Source organism: Podarcis vaucheri (genome assembly GCF_965113315.1).
Source record: "Podarcis vaucheri genome assembly, chromosome: 2".
In the NCBI taxonomy this organism is placed as follows: domain Eukaryota; kingdom Metazoa; phylum Chordata; class Lepidosauria; order Squamata; family Lacertidae; genus Podarcis; species Podarcis vaucheri.
Window position 1 is genome coordinate 49,393,486 of NC_138760.1, and position 26,529 is coordinate 49,420,014.

The window sequence follows — 26,529 nt, forward strand, 5'->3', positions numbered from 1 at the left end:
CTAGCGTAACTGATTTAAAAGATTGTATTGAGACCATTTTTAGTGTGCTGTGCACCCTAACGTAAAGCATATAATATATGGTAGAAAGCAAAAATGACCTCATCCCATGTTTCCAGAAGGTTAAAGTGCTTGAAAATGTTAGTAGTTGAATTTTGTTGTTGTTGTTATGCTGGTTTTTCTATTGCTAAAAATACATTGTTATAGCTTCCGAGAATGATCTGCCTTTTTTAAAAACAACAACAGCAACACAAACAAACAGCAACACGCCCTTATACCTTATCCAGGATACTTTGTGAGCAGAGTAACTTTGTGAGCAATAGAAGCTGACAGGAACCAATGAAGCTGCATAGTACCTGTTACAACTGTCTTATTCTTTCATGGCCACCTATGGTTTGATAATACATTTCTTTTTTAAAGTGACAGAAAAAGAGGGAGAGAATAAAAATTTTACCACTAGTCCAGTTTCAGCAAACACACAATACAGGTTGAGTAGTCTGTGAAATTGTGGGGCTGTGTCATGGAAGTTACTCCTACAAGGGTTAATGAAATGGATGACAAGTCTGAAATGTAGAACTGCCACAGTCCAGAGCTGCTGGCCAAGGCATGTGTCTGTGTGACACCATATCTTAGTACGAACTAGCAAGGTCACCATCAAGCGAAGGCTACTAGCTTGCGTCAGGGTAGTTTGGAAATTATGGAGAAAGAAAACCACACCGTGTGAACACGCCCCTTGCAAAAAGAACTGCGGCACAATTTCCTCAATACGCTTTAAAAAATGCACCCTGCTGTCTCCATGGCAAGTCTTTACCACAGAGAGATTAAAGGATGCTGAAAATAAACAAATAATATCTGACCAATTTTCCTTGTGATATGCAGTTCCTACATTTAAATGGTGGGAAGCCTTTTTTTTAAAAAGATAAACTTCACTTATCACAGCAGGTATTTCTTGACTGCAAACAGTCATATTGCACAAAAGTAGTATGCGTGTGTGTGGGGGGGAATAAAAGAATCCTAGGAAATAGAGTACAAGCAAAAATAAGCAAACCATTTAAAACTTTGTGGTAATTCTGAACAATGCAGTAGTCATAACTCACCCAAAGGGGAATTAAAGTTGAGTATCGCAATTCTGAAAATTCAGAATATTCCCCCCAAAAATCCTATTGGCCTTACAAGAAAACAGAAAGACACACACCAAGGTGGGTAAGGGGCTTCTGGAAAGATGTGTGTCCCTCATGCAGCAATAACATGGTGGTTGTAAAGAATATAGAGGATTAATGGTGCTTTAATTAAGTACTATAATGGGGATGAGACAAAGATGACTCGGAGACAAAACTCTTCATTACATAGATCACAGCATTGTGACAAACAGGAAGAAGAAATTAACTGTTATCCTCAAAATCATCATCACATCACTGAAATCAATGGTATGAGTGGGACATGATTAGCTGAACGTTTCCAGAATCATCTGAAATAATTTTCTGGTTGTATCTGCAAGCTACACACCATAGCTTTTACATATGGATGGTGTCATCTGAAAACCAGTATCCAGCAATTCCTAGGTTTCTTTGTTTTATTTATTTATACATTTAATGAGAGAAACCGGTGTTCTGTGAACTGCAGAAAAACATCTGTTTGCCTCTGGCACAGAGGCTCATTTGTTAACACACAGCTAATATTGGAACACAGGGAAAAAAAATGTTGGTGGAAAGGGAAAAGTCTGAATTGACGGATAACGTAGAAATAGATTTTGTCCACTTAATAAAATAAAAAAGGAGGGAAAGACCAATGCATGCACTACAATTCTATTTTTCTGGGAGAACATGTCCCAAGGCTCTGCAGTCAGGACTGAGTTATATAATATTGAAAAGAAAAGTGGTGAAGACATAGGCAAGAGTGCAGGGAAGACTGGGAGCCCGAAGGCATGGGAACCAGGGATATTAAAACAACAACAGCATTCATGTAAGCAGGCTTTCCCTCTTCCACTGTCCTCAACCCACTTACACCCCCTCCAGAAAAATTGTTCCTGGGATAGTACAGGGAGTGAAATTAAGATGGAGGAAGCAGTTGGTATGAACTGGGTCCTCCTTATGTGAAAGGAGGAGGAAAATTGAACCAATCCATTTGGCAGGAATTGGTGCAAGGCTGCTATGGAGGAAAGGAGGAAAGGATGGATAAGGGCACCAAGGGACTAGGAAGATTTGTAAGAAGCCCAAAAATTTGCTCAGCAGCAGAAGATGGTGGGGAGGGTAGTGGAGTTGCCCTGCAGGTTGGGGATGGGCATGGTAGTGGCAAGGTTGAGGGAGCTCTGGGTTGGTGACAGCACCATCCAGCCGCATCCCAGGAAGTGTTATGTCACTGGGAGGCTGATTTGTTGTTCCCTAACGCGGGTGGCGCTGTGGTCTAAACCACAGAGCGTAGGGCTTGCCGATCAGAAGGTCAGCAGATCGAATCCCCATGACGGGGTGATCTCCCATTGCTCAGTCCCTGCTCCTGCCAACCTAGTAGTTTGAAAGCATGTAACAGTGCAAGTAGATAAATAGGTAATACCTCCAGCGGGAAGGTAAATGGCGTTTCCGTGTGCTGCGCTGATTCACCAGAAGCAGCTTAGTCATGCTGGCCACATGACCCAGAAGCTGTACGTCGGCTCTCTCAGCCAGTAAAGCAAGATGAGCGCCACAACCCCAGAGTTGTTTGCGACTGGACCTAATGGTCAGGAGTCCCTTTACCTTTACATTTTAACGTTAGGATACATGAATCAACAAGAGGCTGGCTAAAGATCCTGGCTTGTTAGGAAGCAGTAAGCCATGCTCTGGGTTTGGATGTAATAGATACATGCTACTCATGCAGAATAAATGAGGATAAGCCAGCAACCCTGGTTTACCATGATGTGCAAATTTCATTTCTACTGTATATCTAAGCCAGCAATCTGAAGGATTTGAAAGCAAGGACAAATGTGCATAAGCAGTCTTGCTTTTCCTTAATTTAAACATTTTCCTATGCTGTGAATTCTGATCCCACCTTCAGATTACCTTGTTCTAGTATGCCTATTTTGTTATAAGCAACTGGCACTAATTTTTATTTAAAATAAATGGCTTGTTCTACACTTACCCAACCAATCCATTCATCCATATACCTGCCCACACACTTCTTCCCAGGTGTAACCCTGGAATAAACTAATTGTATAATTTACTTAATTTCTTTCTTCTGTATTGTAGTGCCATTTTTGTACCTGAAAGTGCCGTTTCAGTTGTTTTTCATATATCTTTGCAGAAACATTTTTAGGGCTGCCTTATGACCTAATTCACCTACACAGAAAATATTGCACTCTCTTTACACTTAGCACCAAACTAAATGAAATGTAAGGCATTCCATCCTGCTGATACTATATAAAAAAGCACAAAGCTGGCAATATGTCTTATAAATTGTGCTAGTACTTTCTCAGACAGATATAAGTGGAAGGAAAATTTGCCTTCCCATAGTATTTCATGTTGCTGTTACTAATTCTGGGTCATTATTGCTGAACTGGAAACAACCGCAGAATATTGAGAAATCCAGGTCACAGGGAGGAATTCAACATCATGCTATTTTGATCGTTCTATCAGCTCCTGCGTTTCTGCTTACCAGATGGACAAGCACCCTCTTCTCCTCCCTGCAAACTGGTCTGGGGGAATCTTCTGATCCTCCAAAGTGGATTGGGGGAGGAGACACACAGGGAGAGGAGAGAGGAGGGAAGTCCCATTGCGTTAGTGGGAGCCCTTGGGTTGGCTTCTGGTCGTTCACCAGGTTATATGAATCGGGGCCACAGTTTCCACTAATATAATTCAATGGTTTGGTTTTTCTCTGTTTGCTAACAATGCACCATTGTTAGCAAACAGCACCAGATATATCACACACGCATAATTAATCATACATGTATAGTCAATAAGCAAAGGCAGAAATTATTAATTATCCTTAAATATTACAAGTAAAATACTGAAAGATGCATCGGGTAGGTAAAACATCCAAGTTTTGTTTCATGGCAGGATTCAGCATCATTTGGCCAATTAAAAATAATAATAGTGGAGGGACTCATCAGTTCAGTGCCACATGAAACCATGACACCACAGCTCATAAACAAACCACGAAGGAGTGCTTAGAATGAAGAAGGGTTGGAATTGAAGTGGATGGGCATAAACTGTCAGCTATGTATTAAGGCCTAAACAACACCCACCCACCTACAATTAAGATCACACAGCACTAGGGATGCTTGAATCTGTCAATTTCAGAATCTCACAGTTTCTCATTTTTCCAATCAATAGGTGATATCTCTCTCTCTCTCTCTCTCTCTCTCTCTATATATATATATATATTAGAAAAATTCAGCAGCATTATATGCTACTTTCTCCTAATATACACATTTCTGTACTGTATGCAATTTTGCCTTATACAAACATTTGTGATTGTGGTTTTCATTAACATATGTGTTTTTATGCCATTTTGTATGCACTGCATGGCTGAAGAATTGCACTACAAAATTTGGCGAAGTGTGAATTTTGAAGGGTGGCCGTGTTTCATTTCGCTTATTGTTTTGAAAAGTGCAAATTACGTAAGATTACATTTAAATGCAAACTGAAATGGAATCCATCCCAGTTCCTCTCCAGCACCTTATCCTCCTGCATGAGTGCTTCAACAAACACACCCAATCAACTGAATATGTCAACTAACTTGCTGCACACAATGCTTACTTATAAAGTTATCATTAATGTTTTATGTTCTTGTGCAGAAAATGCAGAATATGCAATATAAACACTGGGGGGAGGAATCAAACATATGAATCAGTACAAAGAGGCAGGAAATAATAATTAAAGTAAATACACATGATAAAGCAATCACCTTTGCACTGGGAAGCCTAATTACAGTGGTGCATGCACCATCTACTTCAATGACCAATCTAAACCCTTCATTTAAAAAACCTGAAACAAATAGCAATCCTGTTCAGCAGCAGAAAAGGATAAGGAATTGATAGTAATCCTCATGCTCCTCGCATGAACTCCAAAAGACATTTGAGTGAGACTTTAAAAGCTGAAAATTGTCCATCAAACACACAAAATAAGTTCCTCTAATCCTTGTGCCACAAATTACTAATCCATCTGGAGAGCTAAATTTGTTTTGTGTGTTTACAAGGATCTAAATGTCATCCGACACACAGACAACTAGGTTAGTAGCATGTGAGTGCAGGGGGAAACATTAAACATCTGAATCAGTTTGAGTAAGTAGAATTTACAAAAAATAAAAATAATAATAATGTACTTACAGCTCTCTATCTCCAGTGTGCAGTTTTGTTCATCCAGGGGGTATCTTCGTAGATCCATCATACATGCAGCTGTTGTTGTAATTCTAGGAAAAAGCACATACAAAAGCTATTTTTGTGGATTTTGTTCAATCTGCTTGATATACAGGCAGATTCTCAAGGTCCAAGAAAAGTCAAGAAAACAATCCATATTTGCAAAAAAACAATCAATATTTTTGCCTGATTTTAGAACAAGCTGAATGCCATTTATATTGCTTTATGAGGCATTAGTCTTTTTTAGTCAGGATTTCACTTCCAGTGGTCATAAGCCAGTGGTGGCTGGGCCATAGGCAAAAAGTGGGAGGAGCACTTACCTTACCTTTGTACAATAGCTATGAAAAAGAAATAGGTTTCTACATGCACACACAAACACCCTTCTATCCTCAACCCAGGTAAAAAAAAAGGCATCATCACAGTTAAATGACACACTCTAGCCTGGCAAAAGCACTTGGGGCGGGAATGCAGTATGGTAAGTGAGAGGTATGGTCTGGGGAGGAAGTTTGGATGAAAAATAGTCCCTGCTAAGTGCAGATAATTATAGAACATCACCACAACTGGCCACCATCCCCAAAAATGGTCACACAACTTGTGGTTGTGTGAATCACTCTTTAGGCTTATGAATCTCAGATGAATTAAAAACCCAACAAGCAAGTTTTCTGGAACCAGTTCCTCTTACACACTGGGACAAAGAATGAGGGAGTACATTGAGACAGAGCTTTTTGTACAGCACCATCTCAGAAGAGCATGATGTCTCACGTATCCTGCAGTCTGCTGGAAATATGCAGAACTGTCCGTGACTAATATTTCTTGCTAGTTCTGCCAGGGAAAGGGAAAGGAGTAGTGAGAGTGAGTAACTCTTCTGTGAAACCCATCATGAAGTTGTGTAGCCCTTAGGCGCTGAAACGCCACAGCCAACCAACTCTATAGAGAAATTACCCTTTTTTGGCCTTTTATCTCTCACAGAAGCCATAGCTCTACCACCTTTTTTCTTTTCTTTTCCTTTCCTTAAAGACTACAGCTTTGGTCTGAGATTTTGAATTTTAATAGAAAATTCTAATAATTGTATTTTTCTTCACAAACACAGCACTTCCTTATTCACACCTAATAGGGTGTTGGCATCCCCACTTCCACACAAAAGAGTATATAAACTTATGGCAAACATTCTCAGAAAACTTGTCCACAAAATATGTAGAGTAAGGTAAGTATTTAAAGTTCTGAGTTTCCTACCCACCACACCCAGCAGAAAACAGGTATGCAATCAGAGGACAGATTTGAGTTCCTCATTAGCAGTCTTCAGTATAAAATCATTTTCTGCACCTGATTTCATACTTTTATTAAAACCCTTATCAGAAGTCTCCCATGTGCAATGACTAAGCTCTGGTGACTCTCGTGTCTGAAATAGTTGCAAAAGCTGTGCACTTGTAGCTCTGCCCAATGTTCACTTCTGCTTCTTGGAAGCATGCCTGCTTTGTGACAGTTGGAAAGGCTGGCAGCAGACCCAGTTATAATATATGGAAATCTGAGGACAAAACTGCCTTGTGATTAATTTCTCTCCTGCACGGAGAGATCAGCTTTGAAGAAAAATGGTTATGGCTTTTAGCAACAGTATTTTCTTCTTTTCTTTTAATTTGCTGCCTGTTGTGAAATTCAGGATAATTCTGTTTCCAGGTCCCTTGTGGAAAAAAATAAAATAAATTCAAAGCTTCCCTTCTACTTGGGCATTAAGATGAAGTGGGGCATTTTAAGAAACCTTGAATTATAGTGACATAATCCCTGCTCCCCAACATGTGAACTTTTCAACAGATTTGGGACTTGAAAGTACTTGGTCTAGGTTGTGGGGTGGAAAAAAAATACTGCCACAATCTGCTATTCTTCTGTTTTGCTTTGTTTTGCTTCTGGACTTTTTCACTCCAGGTGAATGAAAGAGCTTGTGCCCATGGATGAAATAAAGCAAAAAAGGGATGTTAATATGATGTTTCACACCATATCTCTTGGTTCATGGTTAGAGAAAGGAATTACAGTCTGCAAGCTCAGATGTTAACAGCAATGACCAGAATCTTATTGACCATGAGAATCATGTGATACCAGAAATCCAATATACTGTCCTTGCCTGCTCTAATGAACGCCCAAGTGGAGCAGGGCCTATGAGCCACAGTGAGGCAGCCATCTCAGGCAGCAGAGCCCACCTGGGGCAACAGACCCCAATGTCAATCTTTCTTTCCCTTTGCCTTGTTCCTGATGTAGATCTTCCCTGATCCCTTCTTCCCTGGCAGGGAGGAGGGGCGCCATTTTGGAGTCCGCCTCAGGTGCCAAAATGTCTTGAGCCAGCACTGATGTGGTGTAATACAGCATCATTGCACTCTATGTATAGAATCAAACTGGGGAGACCCAAGTTAAGTTCAAATCTTTACTCAGGCATGATGTTCACTGGTTGAATTTGAGCTAGTCTGTTTATCTCAGCTTAAACTATAGGGCATTGCTTGTAGCTGCCTGTGTCTACCTCTTAAGAACTGTAGGAACTGTAGTTCACCCCTCACACTGCTACGATTCCCAGCACCCTCAACAAACTACGTTCACAGGATTCTTTGGGGGAAGCCATGTACTCTAAATATATGGTGTGTATGCAAACTTCTTCTTCACCTTGTGCCTTGTTTCATCAGCCTTCTGCATTTTTAATGCTCACATCCACTTTTACTATCTCTTTCTGCTAGAGTGTATTGGCCTACATACAACTATTATCGACTTTAATCTCAAGGAAATAAATGTTAGATGGGATCATTTTACTCATCCATCAAATTAGATGGATTTGCTATTTTACTGCTATTTTAAGCACCCTGCCAGCAAATGGTGTTTCTCAGTACAATTTGTTCATAGAATTTATTAAATAAGTTACTTAATTTTTTAAAATCAAAAACTAGGCAGGCCTGTATCGGAAAGTTTTTAATGTTTTATATGTGCTGTGAGCCACCCAGAGTGGCTGGGGAAACCCAGCCAGATGGACGGGGTATAAATAATAAACACTATTATTATTATTATTATTATTATTATTATTATTATTATTATTATTTCCAAACTTTCATTGCCCTCTCCCCCCCCCAAAAAAAAATAAAAAATAAAAATGAAATTGAAACCAAAAGAACTTTTGGCTAATGCAAAAATTGTATGCCATCTGTAGTCTGTCCTGCTACATAAATACAGCACAAACCAGTATCTAAGTGGTCACTTCATTATCAGGTTTAAGCTTAAACTCTTTAACCTCACAATAAGCACTCAGGTGACTGGCATATTTCACTGTGACTCCAGTCATTGAAACAAAAGGTCTTCTAAGCTAGACAGCTGCAGAATAACAATTTGTAGTCTATGTAGGAGGATTGCTGTGATTCTATGATTCTATAACTCACAGAATGCCACAGTACAAAGCAGAGCATTTGGCCATAACACAGAGGAAAGCTGAGAAACAGACACATAATTGAGTTAAGAATACAGTCTATCACTTGAGTGATTTTAATAACAAATACAGCTATAGTTATGGGGCCATTAGATGTGTCTGGTGTAGGAGTTGATGGCCCTATGTCAAAACCAGAAAAATGTAGCTAGACTAGGAGACGGCTCATATGTTTAAAGAAATGGCTGAATAAATCTGAGTGATGTGCATGCTTCTTCTTTTCCTACACAAAGAGCTATGTGAAATCAGGACTAACTGTTTGGGCCAGCTCATCTGGTATTAGTTACCTACCTACCTACCTACCTACCTACCTACCTACCTACCTACCTATGTATCAAATTTATATCCTGCCCTCCTTCCCAAAGAAGCCTAGGGCAACAAACATATCTGTAATAAAAGCGCGCGCGCGCACACACACACACACACACACATTTTAAAACTGTTTAGAAATCTAACAAAATAATGAAACACAATAAAACATGTCTGAATAGGCCTGCCAAAAGATCTTTTCAGAAACCTAAAATAATGTGATGCCTTCAGGAAGTTCCAAAATACAGGTGTTGCCACACTATAGGGAAGCACAGAATGGACACTGAACAACATTTGTAGAAGTGCAAGTTCTGCAGATTGAAGTGATCAAGTAGACTTAAAGTAAACGCTGCACAAAAATTCTACAGGAAAAACCCCTGTATAAAATGCATTTTATTGGTTCGAGATCTCATTAAACAGCTGCCACTACATCTCCCTTTAATATTTTTTTAAGTCTGTTTTGATAAGGATAGCACCTTGATGTGGAAATTACTTAGTATACATTACCCTCCTTAAAGCATCACCACCATTAATTTAATAACATTCTAATTTTACTTTAATTTCCCCCACTGCTCAATTCAGTACTGAAGTCCATAAAAAAACTTCTAATGGTTTCACTTGAATTGGAAAGTGCCTCCTCTGTCCACTACCCATTCCATAGTTCTTTCTATCTTCCTTACCGCTAGGACACTGCACATTGTCCCAGCAATCTTGTAGATGACAGATTTAGATTGTATTGAAAATCAGATGAACAGATGAAGCTTAGAGGAAATTAAATGAGGTGAAACAGGCAAGAAGTGAACAGATGAGACAGATGAAATCTCTCACTCCGTTAGCAAATAAATATACAAAAATTGCAAACAGAACATTTAACATAACTAATGCAATTTTGTGGGGTGGAAACCCTTATTTTTTAAAGGCAGAGTAAGAAAGATGGTCGAAAAAAATAATGGCATCTTAAGCGTGGGGACATTCCTAACATTTCAATTTCCTGCATATTTTGTGGCTGTACGTGTACATTTGTTCATAGTAAAAATAATTGCCGAGGAAAGTGTTGGGGAGTAGGGATTTGAACACTATTTATGAAAAAAATATATATTTATAAAAAAAATTACAATGACTTATTCATGTTGGCAGGAATGTGCAATTCATTCTGGGACAGACCATCTTAAGGAGAGGCCATAAAATGGGCCACATTAGGAATAATACAAAGCCAATTGGATTTCTTTATTTTAGATAGGTTGGAGAGAAAAGGATGACAGAGGTGGAAAACCGCAGCAGCATCCTGAATACGGTTTCAAATTCAAAACAATGTAGCTAATCCAGGGACACCTGCATCAAATCAAGAAGAGGGGCATACTATGTGAGAAATAATGCCTGAAGGGTTGAGAATGGCAACAGAGATTCTAGGCTGCCAAATCTGAGTCTTGGAGAGCTGGAAAACTTGCAATTCTGCTTGGACAGAAAGGGACATGAACACAGACTGGGAAAACAGATAGTGCCCACCTCAGCTCCTACCCAAATAAATTCTAACCCACAGTGCAATTTTTTCTAGAAAAAGAGGTGCTGGACATCACAATGAATGCCTCCATTGTTCTCTTATAATGGCAATGGTGTCCACCTGAGAGGTGCCGGAACTGAGTTCCAGTGAGTTCTGGTGAAAAAATGTCCTGCTTACCCAAATACTTGCCTTTTACCCAAAGAAATCCTAATGCCTCACTAAAATTAGCAACATACAACTTGAATGGCTACAGGTTGAATGGCTATGGTTCTATGATTCTATGATTCTAGGAAAGCACTGCCCTCTGTGCCCTTTAGAGATTGCTCCAAAATGCTGCCACTGGAAGAGGTGGAATTGCATGGTTCTTAATAATAATAATAATAATAATAATAATTTATTATTTATACCCCGCCCATCTGGCTGGGCCTCCCCAGCCACTCTGGGCGGCTTCCATAAAAACCAAAAATACAATAAAATATCACACGTTAAAAACTTCCCTGAACAGGGCTGCCTTAAGATGTCTCCTGAATGTCAGGTAGTTGTTTATCGCCTTGACATCTGCTGGAAGGGTGTTCCACAGGGCGGGCGCCACTACCGAGAAGGCCCTCTGCCTGGTTCCCTGTAGCTTTGCTTCTCGCAATGAGGGAACCGCCAGAAGGCCCTCGGCGCTGGACCTCAGCGTCCGGGCAGAATGATGGGGGTGGAGACGCTCCTTCAGGTATACTGGACCGAGGCCGTTTAGGGCTTTAAAGGTCAGCACCAACACTTTGAATTGTGCTCGGAAACGTACTGGGAGCCAATGCAGGTCTTTCAAGACCGGTGTTATATGGTCTCGGCGGCCGCTCCCAGTCACCAGTCTAGCTGCCGCATTCTGGATTAGTTGTAGTTTCCGAGTCACCTTCAAAGGTAGCCCCACGTAGAGTGCATTGCAGTAGTCCAAGCGGGAGATAACCTTTGTACATTTATTGATGTTTGCTGTGCTATGGTTTTTAAGAAATACAGTTTTGTAAACTGTATTTTATAGGAGTGCTTTCTTAAAAATCACAGTACAGCAAACATCAATAAATGCAAGTTTAAAGCGGCAAGCTGAAGTTCCTCTTGGCTATCCAAAGATGCGCAATCCGCCATGGTTAGGCTGGAAACTTGTATGCTGAGCATAGAGAGCCAAATAGATTAAAGAATCCTTTGCTACTGGTTCAGAGTTCAACAGATGGACAACACTAGGTTACCAAAAAAAATGCCTGATTGAGCTCGCAAATGGATTACCCCTTAAAAACTGGGTACATCATGCTGCCCAGCTGATGGGCAAATATGACCTCTCAGGGATCCGGGCTCAAAGAACTTTCCCTACATTCTCAGAAAAATATTTTTAAATGGACCACAAGGGCAGTGACTACTAAAAACAACTTAAACTCCATGTACCTATCTACATTCGCCCCATTATATTTTAAACTTAGAGAGGCCCATGAACATACGTTTTACTTCAGTGAATTGACTTTTGTACAACTCTGGAAAGCTTTTACAAAGTTACGATTAAATACAATAAACTCTGCCTATAGAGATGGGATACATAGAGGCATACCAGTAAATGAACGTGTTTGTATTAGGGGATGCCCTGAATTAGAGGACCTTACACATTATATCTTACATTGCCCCTTATATAATGAACAAGAGAACGGTTTTTGACACCTATAATGACAAAGTCCCCTAGCCAGAATCCTTCCAACATGATTCTTTATCTCCTCACAGACATAGATAAGCATGTGACCTGGCGTGTAGCACTTTTTGCAACTGCCGCCAGGAAAATTTGAAAAAATTATATAACCGAGATAGCTATCAACCATAAAGGAGATGAATTTAATTGACCCCATCTACACCACGCTGCATCTTTCTCACTAAACTATGTACATAATTGTTTCTTTATTATTTAATATTACTTTTAATATATTATAGAATCATAGAATCATAGAATCATAGAGTTGGAAGAGACCACAAGTGGCCCTGTGGTGATTTTAGCTTATAAATTTTATTGTCTAATGTTTGAATTTGTATATAAAGGAGTTTCTATAGCTTTGTGCAGATTAGGTCATGTTTTGACAGTGAAAATGTTTTAAGTTTTTGTATCAAACTAGTATATACTTAATTCAATGACATTGTATACATTGCAGCAACCTTTGGCTATAAGAAATAAACTTCACTGACTGACTGACTACTTATGCATTGATAAAACTAACTCCAAGATCCAAATACAGAAATGGCTGCTTGGAATATACATGGGGATAGTATATTGAGACACTGGGGAGATAATGATGCAATGAAAGACTCCAAGAAAAAGATCATTTTTAAAGGATAGAGCTTATCAACAGAAGCCTACAGCGCTGACTAAATCCTCTATTTTCTGAATTGACTTTGTGAGAGAATGTTCTGTGGCACTGGCTACATGACGTAAGGACTTTCTAAGCTGTGCTAATGTGGCTTCCCAACCTGGAGTGAATGGAGGCTTTAGCTCTTGTTTTTAAAAAATGGTTATGTGTATGTAGTTAATCTCATTCCCACTTTATTATTATTTTATTTAAAAAATAAGTAAGGCTACAAAAGCCTCAACATAGAAGTATTCCTATTTTTCCATACACATCATTAAGTGTAATTTTGTAGTTCAATTATTTATATTTTAATGCTATCCCATTTTGAAATTGCAGAACAATCTGCTTCCAAGAAATCCACACACCATATAACTGAATAGGAACATTTATAGCTTTTCAGCTGAGTGCACAGCTCACTGAAATTCTAACAATAAAACCCAAAAGGAAACCAAACGCTCCACTCTTTTGAAACCTGGCCAGTTCCCCCACCTTGCTACTTAACTAAAGAAATATGAATGCCTCTCTAAAATTAGAAACATATATACAATTATTTCCCTCTTAACCAAGAAGTTTCATCATACCCCACTCTATCCACAGTATGCATCCCTCTCTTTTAGCAACCTTAACTTTCCATCCAACCTTCCCTTCTACCCTCTTGTTTGACTAGCTAATCCTACCAGGTGGCCATGTTTATAGAATTTCATTCCTCATCCAACTTTTTCAATCAAGCTTGAATTTTCCAAAAGATTCCCTCCCCCTTCCCCCTTCCCCTAAGAAAAAGGCCATGTGCAAAAGTTTCCCTGAGCCAGCCAATTATTTTTTGTGGCAGCCACCATTTCCTTCTAAATAACAATAATAATAAATAAAATATAATAATAACAACAACAACAACGATAATAATAATAATAATAATAATAATAATAATAATAATAATATTTATACCCCGCCCATCTGGCTGAGTTTCCCCAACCACTACATTGCCTCAGAATAACACTACATTCTGTCCAACGTTTTCAAGCCCCAAACCGGGAACATGTGTCTTCTGGGACATACTCCCAGGTGAGTCACGTGACCCATACCCCTTGCTCTCGCCCCCAAAAGTGGGGGGTTGGGGTTGGGGGGGGGAGAGACCTTGCACGGCTCTGATAAAAGCACTTATGTGGTGCAAGAGCACAGCATGAGAGATGACAGCACCCAAAATGGCCACTGTGTGTGTGTGTGGGGGGATGACCTTTTTTCCCTGGGGTGCTTGGGAGGTATGTCACTTTGGGCAGGATGAGATTCATCACTAGAAGCCCTGCACAAAGGCTCCTGCTTGCAGACTGGAGCTTCCTTCTCCCTGTTTCCAAATTGGCTTGGGGGGGGGAGTTCAGGAAAACTCCCAGACAAACAGCGGGGAGGGGATCATTTTGTCTGGCTAGCCAAAATGCTTGCCCTGACAGAACAATTGCCTGTGTGCAACGTTAAGGTCATCCCTAGGTCTGGGAATCTGTGGAGAATACAAAACAGAGGCCAGCTGCCAAACCACAGCTACTGCGGAAGCAGCAAAAGAAAAGAAAAAACTTGGGGAAGAATAATAAAGCTGTGCTACTGCCGCTGCTCATGGTGATTCCCAACTGTGAAAAACTGTTGGAGAATTTCTCTTCCCCATGGAAAAATTCAGTCACATTGTCCTCCAGTCCCTCAGTCGCAAATAAAGTGCAGAATGCCGAGAAGCCTTCTGCTCACAGGTTTACTGTCAACAAACCCCAAAGTGAGACAGCAGAGCAAAATGAAAGAAATAAAATAAACCCAAAGACAGGAGCATGAGAGCTGCCAAGTCGTGATGCAGAGGACAGTGACAGGTATAGTCCCTGCATACACCTGGGGGCCAGAGCCCACAGAAAATGCTGTTTATTTAAGTCTTTGAGTCACAAGTCTTCTGCCACTAAGCGCATATAGTACTAAACCCTCAAGATCATGACACAATCCAGAATACAAACAAAAGCCACTTACATGTTGAGCAGATAATTCAAGTAAGTAAGCCACACTCAGGCTTTTAAGGGTCAACAAAGCTGCAGCCCCTGCCCTACATCATATTTATTATTTTAAGGCTACTGCTGTTTTTATAGCTTTTGTGGATTTGTGTTTTACGTTAGAAGTTAATATTTAACATTGTCTTAAGTTTTAAATGTAAGCTTACATTTAAAAAAAAGAATTAGAAAGGAGGAGTAGAATTTTAAAAAGGAGCATTCAAGGAATTAAGAATCTAGAAAACACTGACCTGTTTTAGAGACAAAACAGCAAGGCAATGCATTTACCCTTCCCAATCCTGTCTCTTATGTGCACAGGCAGGGTTCATATAGCTACTATAACATTATTATTTTTTTTAATTGAATTTATATACTGCCCTATACCCGTACAACCACCTCTCTCTCTCTCTCTCTCTCTCTCTCTCTCTCTCTCTCTCACACACACACACACACCCCTAGCTTAAAAATACTAACTTTAAACTATTTCAGTGGTGCTTGTGAGCGTACACTGACTCTGAGCCCTCCAGCAGGCAACACCTTCAATGCCCTTCCACCTGCTGATGCTTTTGCACAAGCTGCCCACTAAGGCTCTTCATCGCCTGCCCTTCCCTACCAGCACTTTTCCCTACCAGCTGCCTTTCTTTAACCCCCCTAATGCATGGAGATAATATACTTAAGCATTTCACAAAGCTGTCCACAAAATACCTCGCCAAAGACTCCTAAGTAAGCTTAGCAGTCATGGAATAAAAGGAGAGGTTATCTTGTGGAGCAGGAACTAGTTAAACAGCAGCAAGCTGAGAGAAGGAATAAAAGGCAAATTCTGTGCTAGGGATCATTAGGAAAGGAATTGAAAGCAAAACTGCCAATGTCACAATGCCATTATACAAATCTGCGGTGCAACCACATTTGGACTAGTGTGCATGGTTTTGGTTGCCCCACCTCAAAAAGGATATTGCTGAAAAGGTTCAGAAAATGATCGAGGGGAAGAAGAAACTGCCCTTTGAAGAAAGGCTACATAACTTGGGGCTTTTTAATTCAGAGAAGAGGCGAGTCAAAGGCAACAAGATAGATGTGTACAAAATTTTGCATGGCATGGTGAAAGTGAAGAGAAGCATTTCTACATCTCTCATAGCACAGGAACACAAAGTGCTTGGTATTTTGGGGTTTGTTTCTTTTTATCATTTTCTCTTCCTTTGGTCTCAGTAGGAGGGAGTACAAGTACTCAAACCCAAGGGGTAGTGTACTTAAACCCCCTCATCCAGGGGTCCATAGGGGTAACCGGATCAAAAGCCTCCCTCAATCTACTCCAGTGCACCCTCTCTTCTTCCCCCTGCTGTGCAGAAATGCTAAATCAGATTTTCCATAGCTCATAGGAGAAGAATGTGTGTTCATATATTTGCAGTGTAATCCCACACGCCTACTCAGAAGTTAGACTGACTGAGTTCAATGGGGCTGAGACTCAACACAGTATGTACAGGATTGCAACCTTATTCTTTCAAGGTATAGGAAGGCCGCAACCTGAGTGCTAGAAGGCTATAGCTATTACAAGCCCTGAGAACATAAATTGTTTTTCAAACAATAGTTTCTAGTGGCTAGTGCCACAATCAGGCAATTCTAGCATCTAGCATCTCTTCTGTTTTAATGCTGCTTTTTTTTTTTTACAGTGGATGTAGTTCTTTTCCTTCTGGTTTGATTTTTTGACATCTCCCTCTGGCCCTGTAGCATATTTCCCATCTGTTCATACAGATGGCACATTCCAGCAAAGTCAAAGAAACTGGTGTCCCAACATTCCAATATATTATGCTATACTTGTATGGGCATGTTGCAAAATACTGGGGAAAGGAAGCCATTTCAACTTTCTCAGGAAAATTAAAGAAGAAATAGAAATACAGAAAATTGATACTGTAGCTATATGGCTAACTACCCATCACACCTGTTTCCTCCCGGCGGCCTTTTGTAACTAACATTAGAACAACAAGACTATCTTGCAAAGGGGCTTTGATTGGTTAGCCTCAAAGCAAAGCCTTTTGTGACTTTCATCCATGTTGGGAGTCTTCAGACTGCCTCTAAGCTTCAGTTAGACTCCAAGGGGAAATCTGCAAGAAGACTTCTCCAGGTTTTGTCTCTTTGTAGACAGAGCTGGTATAGTTGGGCAAATGATTACAAACGCAAGCTGATCTTCCCATTCCATGCTTGGCATAATGTGGTCTTTGAGCTTTTCAAATAGAAGGACTTTGCTAGCAGAAGTTTACACAAGGACTTTTGCTAGCACAAATGGGTTCCCCCCTTGTCCCCATTGCAATTGACTTGTGGGTGTTGTGAGAAGCCCCATAACAGCACAAGGGGGGGGGGAGAAGTGGGATTGTTGTACCCAGCAAGCTGAAAAGCTTCTGCTTTACAGAATAATTGCTATAGCAGTAAGTTGAATTCCTCCCAGTATAAATACTAAGAGCAGAATTCTAAGCTTGCTTTCTTAGCTGGCAGACCTGCTGCGTTTAATGGGACTTGGAATGCTTCAAGACAGGTGTTTCTTGTGGGATGGGAGCTCCTCATGCATGACTTTTTTCTTTTTCTTTTTTTGCGGTATCCACACAACATTGTTGATACAAAAATGCCAGCCCGTATTCCACCCCCACACTTACACTTTATAAGAAATAAATTAAGTAAGTTTTTAAAAAGAGAGGAAGTCCTGTGGCCAACAACACATTTGCATTATTAAGCCCCCATATAGAAGTACCCTAATTCTCAAGCAACTGCATTTGCAAATGGAGCCTAAGTGTTTTGATTTTCTCCCAAATACGGAATCCTACCAGGATGCAATCTGGTTTTAAAGTTAAATTTCAGGAGAAACTAATTGTCACATAAAGTAGCAATCAGTTCTCTAATGTTCTTGCATAAAGTTAGTCATCCCTCCTCCTTGATCACACATATTTGCCTCCTGCTGCCTTTAAAAAGGTGGGTTAGAAAACAGATTCCTGGTTTTCTTCTTCTTCAAACTCTACAAGACAAACCATAGAATGCCCACAGAAGCTCAGTTTCCAAAAACCCACTAGAATTTTATGGGTGACAAATGTTGAATCATCATTTAAAACATGCCATAACACCATGGAAGCAAGAATAAGCTTGCTCTTCTGAAAGAGTTCACATCACACAGAAGTGAGCATCTTTTTTTTCTTTTCTCCAAGGGGACAAGTTTTTGTATTTAGGCAGTAAAGTTTGAGAGTTTAAAATTAGTGCATTTTATTACAGAACCAAGCATTCTGCAGCAAACAACAGTCTGGGAATTCAGGCTGTTGTTTCTCTGCAGTAAAGGATTTTTGGGGAATAAGCAGCATCTGGGTGGAAATGCTGAGCTGTTTCCCATCTTCTGTATGACCCCTCAATGCCACATTGTTCCCAGTCAGGATTCTGAAATAGAAAATAGCAGGTGAGGGGAGGGTTAAGCATTCTACTTCTTGCCACGTCTTCTGTACAAATCTCTATTCCCCACTTGTAACTTGCTTTGCAATAGAAAAGCAAAAACTGAGAACATAGGGCTGATCCTGACTTCTGTTGTTTAGTGGGTCCATTCTTGTTCACTTTTAATTTCCCTACCTGGAACCATCTCCAGAAAACCTGTGTTTCTTTGTCCACTCTTGGGTAGTGCTTAGCCTGATTTTTCTGAGTGTATCTGTCTTGCTCCACCACCATCTGTGCTTGCCAGGACTCAGAGGGACTGTTCCTAAGAGGGGTGGTTAAGGGTATTCTAGGCTGTCAGGACTCCTTTTAGCTCCTCCTCCCATGTTTTTAAGAGGAGTCCTTAAGGGCACCGTGGGCTTCTGAGTCATTGGTACTTCCTCTTCCCTCTCCCTTCTCTCTAGACACTGGGTCCTTTTATCTTTTAGTGGACCAGTTTTGTGATTATGCAGAGATGTGATAAAATGAGGACAGAGGTATGAACTGATTTATTTATTTTTTGACGGGGTCATTTGGAAAATGAGGGGGGGGGGAAATCCAGGCAATAATAACTGGAAGCATGCAGTTCAAACTTTTGGAACTCTAATAAAAACTGGCAGGGGGAGGGGTGCATAGAGAGAAAGGGAAGAGAGGAGAGGAGAGGAGACTGCCTCACCTCTAGATACAGGAGAAGCAAAGTATAGATGGGCCCTTAGACTTTAAAAACAACACTTGACAGCTCTGAAATATTCTACCACAGCTGTAATTATGATGCCCTTCCAACTTCATCATCTTTATACTGATGGAAGCTCAGTTGCTACAAATATGCTTTATTTTGATGTGGATATGAGCTGTTTGGAAAACTCACTTGCAACTCGACAAGGTCAACAATTAAAAGATGATAAGGTGGTGTCTCGTGTACAATGTAGATGTTAAAATGAATTCTTACCTTTTAAATGTTTACAATGTACTAGTACAGGAAAACTAGTATTTCAGAAATATGCTGCAGCAATGCAGCTAAAGTCAAGAAGGTAAGCAGAGCATTTTTTCAAAGGTTAAGCACATATCTTTCATACACACATGTAATCAAGCACATATAGATAAATGTTTTCTGGGGGGGGGAACTCTGCTGTATTGTCTGTGCTTAAAGTAGCTGACTTTTTCACAAAGGCATACACTAACAGTATATGATCCACTTTTCACAGTTCAGTGTTTCTTTAATAAAAGCTACACAGCTAAGTCTGCTTATTAAGGAATATGTCTGATTGAATTCAGTGAAACTAACTTTCAGGTAAACATGCACAACGCTGGACTGTTCTATCACATATCAACTCTACCAAAGTTGCATTCCAGAAACCTCCCCTCTCTTCTTTCTTTGTTGCATGTGTTTGTATAAAACTCAGTATCTCTTAAAGTCTCTTAAAGTACTTAAGATGGGTGAGCAAGTCCAAAATCACTTGGAACTGAAACTATGGAATGCTGGAAAATAAAGGAAAAAACAAATCTTAGCTTTAGATATTAAATTATGGCATTTTAAATATTAGATGCTGACCTGAGACCATAGAGAACTGTCCCATCAGGATGTAATCGAATCATTCTGTTCTTCACAGTGACACCATGCACAAATGACTTCTTATCATTCAGGAAGTAGGTATCGGGAACCCAAAGCTGATCTGCTACTCTATTGTCCAGTGTAAGATTTAAAGGTATTACATTATACGAAAGCCTCTTATCCCTCCATGCTTGCTGAAAGTACATTGTCAAGGTATAGTCCTGAAATGATAGAAGAGAGAGGGGAAAATAGGTTGAAAACGGTTTTACCATTTCTTGTGTTACCTGAGATATGCAAAGCAAATCAGGGGTTCTTCCTGCATAACCACCAACATACGGCCGAAACCTAAAACATCCATGTCTGAACTACATCTGCCTCCTAAATGGTAAAATAAGAGGTGCACAAATGTTTTGAGTTATCGGACTCACCAATGAGTAGCATGATAGTGTTTTAATTATTCTATCTTCTCACATTGCAGGCAAAAATCTTGAAATCATAATAGTCAAGTGACCATCCAATAAGTATCATTTGCTCATTAAAAGATACTTTATTTGGTGTGATCTGCATCACTTGATTAAAATGTGAAAATGTTAGCTATGGAAGTGTACTTTCAGTTCTCTTTTCCCAGATGTCAGTGATAAAATTCCTTTATTTACATAAATAACTGAAATAACAGTGATAAAATGTGGCATTGTTTCATGAAAGCATCTATCCAGCAGTAAGACAAAGTATTGTGCCCAAGAAGACTATTTAATAGTTTTGTATAAATTATAAAATAACAGGTTTGTGATTTACCATGTATTTACTAACACAACTACTTAAGATTCAGTTGGTCAGACAAAAACCAAAACCTAGGCAAATTGTCACGTTCATCTAGGTCTCATATAGACAGTATAGAACTGCACTGTCAGCCTGAAGGAACTACTAATCTGTGATCTTTGAATGAAGAGCAGTTATTGTTATTATTATTATTATCAACAATAAAAATAATAGTGTCCTGCTGAAACAAGGTACTTGTAGGGAAGATCTTTCCTGAACTTGGCAGTGTACAAGAACTGCTTGTCAAAATACGAAGACATATTGTATAATACCTGGTACAGATACGGTAACTTTCCTTTCCTGTTCCCCCCTTTTAATTGAAGTTAAAATAATTTTATTCATTCAGACACATAACACCAAGGCAATCCAATTATCCTGTTTGTGGGGACAGGAACAGTTTAGCTTCAGGTTTCATGATCATTCCCAAACTTCAGTTATAGATAGGTAGCCGTGTTGGTCTGCCATAGTCAAAATAAAAAAAATCCTTCCAGTAGCACCTTAAAGACCAACTAAGTTAGTTCTTGGAATTTTTTTATTCCCAAACTTGTAACTGAATATATTTAAATGCTCCAGTACAGCATATCTAAGGCCAGATGCTATTCTTTGCTGCTCTTTGCAACACATATGCAGGACATAATTTCAACCTATGACTGCATGCAGTAATTTATTGCAAATATTTATAAATAATCCAAGCACCAAAGCATTCAACTACCCCTCAGAAATTTAATACCCAAAGTGCAATGTTTGCAGAGTGAGCAAACACACTTTTTATATTCTATTATCAGGGACCATTAAAGAAGTTGGAAGGAGATGACCTATGCATGTGTACTGAGATCTCCCTTAGGAATGAATTTGCCGCATACACTCTTCAGCTTCCCTTTAGCCCAGAGCAGAACACTCAGGCATATCCCCATTCATTTCCTTGTGCTCAACTCAAAGGCATATACAGTTTCAATTGAGTAAATTTCAATAAATCAGCACTGCATCTCAGTCTCTCTCTCTGTGTATATATGTGTATATTTTTAAAAACACACACACACCATTATTTGACTTAGCAATCATTCTTATCTCTTTATCATAAATAACTGTAATTTTTCTTTAGATTGCAGATAAATAGTTGATCAGTCCTTCACTAGAAAGTCCAAAATGCACAAACACTGTCCACTGATCTTACAAATTTTCCCTTTAGATAATAAATAGATGATTTTCTGCCATTGATGAGACAACTTCTATAGCGATTTCTACCATTTAAGAAATATATATATTTATATATAAATAAAAAAATTGTCTAGTAGTACTTTATAGACCAACTAAGTTTGTTCTTGGTATGAGCTTTCATGTGCACGCACTGATACACTGAAACAGAAGTCACCAGACCTTTATATATAGTGAGAGGATGGGGAGGGTTATTACTCAGAAGGGTGGTGGGAATGGGTGATTGGCTGACAGGGGTGGTAAACCTGTTGATGACTGTTAATGACTGCAATTGGTCTTACAGGAAAAAGCAAGGGGTGAGATGGCCAAAAACAGCTTTATCATGTATAATGAGATAAGAATCCAATATCTCTATTCAGACCAGGTTTCTCCATGGTTTTAAGTTTGGTAATAAGTTGTAATTCAGCAACTGCTCTTTTCAGTCTATTTCTGAAATTCTTTTTTTTTTTAATATGACAGCTACTTTGAGATCTTGTATAGAATGTCCTGGGAGACTGAAGTGTTCTCCTACTGGTTTGTCTGTCTTGTGTCCTTACATCCCTTCTCCTTCAGGACTGCAAAAACAATTCCAGCTGCTTCTTAATTAGCCTACCATGTTTTAAAATATGCAAAGCATGATTCTGAAGTACCATTGCCTACTGTGTAGTTATACAAATGTCATCAGTTATTAAGAATAATGCTCAAACTATCTGTGGATGAGGTCTGCAGAAGGTAGCACTCCAGAGAAAAAGAATAGAAAGTATCAAGAATGGAAACACCACATTGAGAATCTTAGACACAAACACACCCCATTGATTGTTTACAAGCCTTGTACCTTTAGCAGAGAAAGCAAAAGCAAAACCCTTCGTAGCTAAATGAAGAGTAAGAAACTTGAACTCTCTAATGGGGGGAAAAGGCTGGATTCTCTTGGAATACTAACATGTATGTAGCATTTTGTGTAGATTTGGGCACATATTTTAAATAGCAAATTCCATGTTATATGACATTTAACAGCATAAAATGAGTTGTTGCTTTTAAAGAAATTTTAACCGCAGACACTGTTCAGTTTAAACAATGGAGATATTTATCACTTACTCTTAGTAAATTCATGTTTGCACCATAAATGCCATCAGTTCAAACAGGAATGCTCAGTAAGCTATGTGCTGCACAGTGCTGATTTAGCCTGCTGCAAGTTTTGGCATGCAAGAAACAATTTCAACTTGCTGATACCCCTAAATTTTATATGAAGTAAACTGAAATATGAAGTCAACAGATTTATAGTCAACCTAGACAAAAGGCTGATTATGGCAACAGATCACTGAAAGAGAAGGAAAATAATGACTGCTGCCACCCACTCACTCTTAACAGGATTAGTATTCTAAACCACATTTTATTTTATTTATTGCAATAATTTGTATACGGCTTAATACTTCAGTTTCTAAACAGCACAAAAGAGATACAACATAAAATTAATTTAATTTAATTAACCATTAGATAGAATACTGATGGGGACGTGTCTCCCCAACATCTTATATATCCTTGGAGACACTCATCATTCCTCCTAACAATGAAAAAATGAGTTACTCAGCTGAGAGTTCTTTCACCCAGCTTCAACACATCAAAACAGAACAGTCTGGGGAAATGTTGGCAGCAGTTCACCTCAGAACTGCTATTTCCTCTCACAAATGTCTTGTCTTGTAATTATAGATAAAGGGTAACAGCCTATAGTTATTCATCAGCACACGGAAGCATTCTAAACATGTGCAGAGACACTCTCTTTATTATTTAACATGTTTGGCAAGCTCTGGTGCAAATGAAGCACTGGCTAAGGAATAAAGCAGCAATTTAAAATGTCTGGCAGCTGAAGCGATGGCCCAACAATGCATAAAAACCAATTTGGCAGTAACAAGCCACAAGTGTACTTAACGCAGATAAATGAACATCTAAACTGTACACCAGAGAAGGTCTGCTCTGCGATGTGAGAGCGTTGCATAAGTGACTTTGCAGACTCCTCAGGAAACTTGGCACAGGCCAATATTTAAAAAGAATGATAGATTGCTGAGTTACTCTCAGATGTGTCTTTGCCAAGCAAAGGAGGCAAGCTGACCTAATTATTATATATCAGTTATAATATTGTGCCAAGATCATTTTGGGTAACATTTCAATAGACACATCACGGAGCTGTTCAGTTACTTTAGTGAGCTCAAACACCTTTTGAAAATAAAAATGAAATATATAGAGGAGTCTATATAAAGGAAAACAAGGCACTTCCATAAATTCCTTTGGTCATAGCTGTTCTTTACCAAGCCCTCTCAAAGCTGTAAACTGCAATCCTGAACACATTTACTTGGAACCAAATGTACAAAAAAATCTGTACAACTTATTTCTGCATGAACACAGGTAAGGTTTGTGCTTTTTCTTAGGATTTTTAGCATATGCCTCTATGGAAGCTGAGCCACATTGAAAGGATAAGTTGTATCTTTCCAGGGTGTTGTGCATGTGTCTATAAAGACCTTTACTCAGTACAGGTTTGAGAAATTTGTTCATGAGTTTGCAGCAGTGGTGACTAACATGTCTCTCATATCCCCTTATATCCCCCATCCCGATTTTTTACATTTACATTTTACATTTATGTTTATTTTTAGTGGGGTTTTTTGCAGCTTGGTAGGCAGAGTCTCTCCCCTCGCTTTTAATTTTTGTTAATTAGCACAATTTATTTATATACTGCTTTCTTTCCAAAAACACTTGGCTTGGGCCTTCCATGTTACTCTCCAAATTTATCTTCCTCCCTGGCTAGTCCATTCCCCTGCCAGTCTCATGGACCCAATAATTGCAGGCCACTCAGTGCTGGGAGACCAAACGGTGCAATGGGCTTTGTGGAAGCCTTTCTTCATGATTTTTTTTTAAATAAATAATTTATAAAGATTAAGACCCATAGGGCAGATAGGCACTTAGGCTCCAATCCAGGTACACTCAGTGGGACTTAATTATGAAAAGATACATATGCTTAAACTCCTAATTGTACAATAGAAGGTATCAATAAAGGTGAAAATATATAGATTCTGTGTCGGTAACAAGCAGTAAAAAATGACAACAGAAGAGTACTTCCACTTCTATTTTTATAGCCAGTGATTTATGATTTAGTTTGACTGTAAAACTTGGTTGTTTAGAATATGTATAATATGAATGCAAAAGAAAAGTAACAATGCCAAACTAAATGTAGGTTGTTGAAAAGAGTACACAATGTGCTCTTCTGGAGTTAAAGCTTATAATAAGAACAAATTCATCTTCATCATTATGTGCTGCTAAACATCAACATCAATCAAGAGACAATTCCATAAGGAGGCACATGCATTCTCTCTCACACGCCTGCACCTCCTTCTGCTAAAGACATCCTGTTGCAAAAGGTGGGGCTCTGAACACTGTGAACAAGCATGCTCGTATTTATGAAAAGAAAAAGAAGAAAAGCTGTAAATTGGAAGTAAGAACTGCTAAGTGAGTTCCATTTGGTGCCCACATGCCTTTTCTCAAAAAATTTATTTTGCTCCATAAAGCTCATACCAATTTCTTTTAATATTATCTTTTTGATATAGTCTCATCCCACAAAATGAACAGTCATGCTTGTAAAGATCAAGAGAGAGGATCCTATTCAAAATCTACTAAGTATGGGGAAATGAAAAGGTATTCACTCAGTGCTGAAAGAATATTTAACTCCGTACCAGGTAAAGGCCCCTCAGGAGTAGGTGCCACAACACAAATATCTAAGGTCTCCACCCTCCTCATCTCCAACGAGAGGAAAGAGGAAGAGGAAGAAGACCCTCTGATAATATTATACTATGTGGGAAGGCTCATTCAGAAAAAGGTGGTCCCTTAGTTATCCTGGTCCCAAACCATCTAAAGGAATAAAAATTAAGAAGAATGTTTTAATTTTTGCTCAGAAGCAGACCAGGTTCCAGTGCAGTTGCTTTAAAACTGGTGGAATATGTTACAAATTATTGGTCATGGTCAGCAATCTGGCTGACACATTTTGAACTAAGTGGAGTTTTTATTTTCACCCACCAACAGTATATCCACCTTGATTATTGATTTTAGACACCAGTTCAGCATTTCAAACATACGTTCTTAAGTGTTTCTTTATTTTATTTTATTTCTATTGCATTGTTTTCAATAAGTTTCACTGATTTTGTATTTTTTAATATAGTTTTCATTCACATTATAAGCGACTTCAAGCTTTGGAGAAAGAACACACAAATAAGTAAGCAAACAAACAAACATAGACCACGTCTGTCATAAATGGTTGGAGCAGCTTCATAAAGGCAGTTACAGCTGCTAATTTCCTTCCGAGTTGCTTGCAAAAGGGTATGCTATGACAAATGTATAATAGCAAATACCAAGCATTTTTATTTGTATAAATATATATCCATTTGCTAAGGATTCGGGTTACAATATAACAAGACATCTCTTCTGATTGCCCAGCTAATAAACACAACTGTCTCACAACTAGTGGGAAGAAAACAAATGACAATTGCAAAGCTGAAGAGAGAGAGTGGGGGGCGGGGCAGGCGAGGGA

At 39.1% G+C, this 26,529-nt stretch overlaps 1 protein-coding gene across 7 annotated transcripts in view; it reads right to left on the reverse strand.

Moving 5' to 3' along the window:
* GABRB2 (gamma-aminobutyric acid type A receptor subunit beta2) overlaps positions 1-26,529 on the reverse strand; it is a 116,485-nt gene that overhangs the window by 57,502 nt on the left and 32,454 nt on the right. For all 7 annotated transcript variants that reach the window (XM_082214729.1, XM_082214732.1, XM_082214731.1 and 4 more), the window contains exons 5-6: positions 19,947-20,167; positions 5,294-5,376 (exon numbers count right to left, since the gene is read on the reverse strand). In XM_082214729.1, the coding sequence (XP_082070855.1) occupies positions 5,294-5,376; positions 19,947-20,167 (304 nt within the window). The remainder of the gene's footprint in view (positions 1-5,293; positions 5,377-19,946; positions 20,168-26,529) is intronic.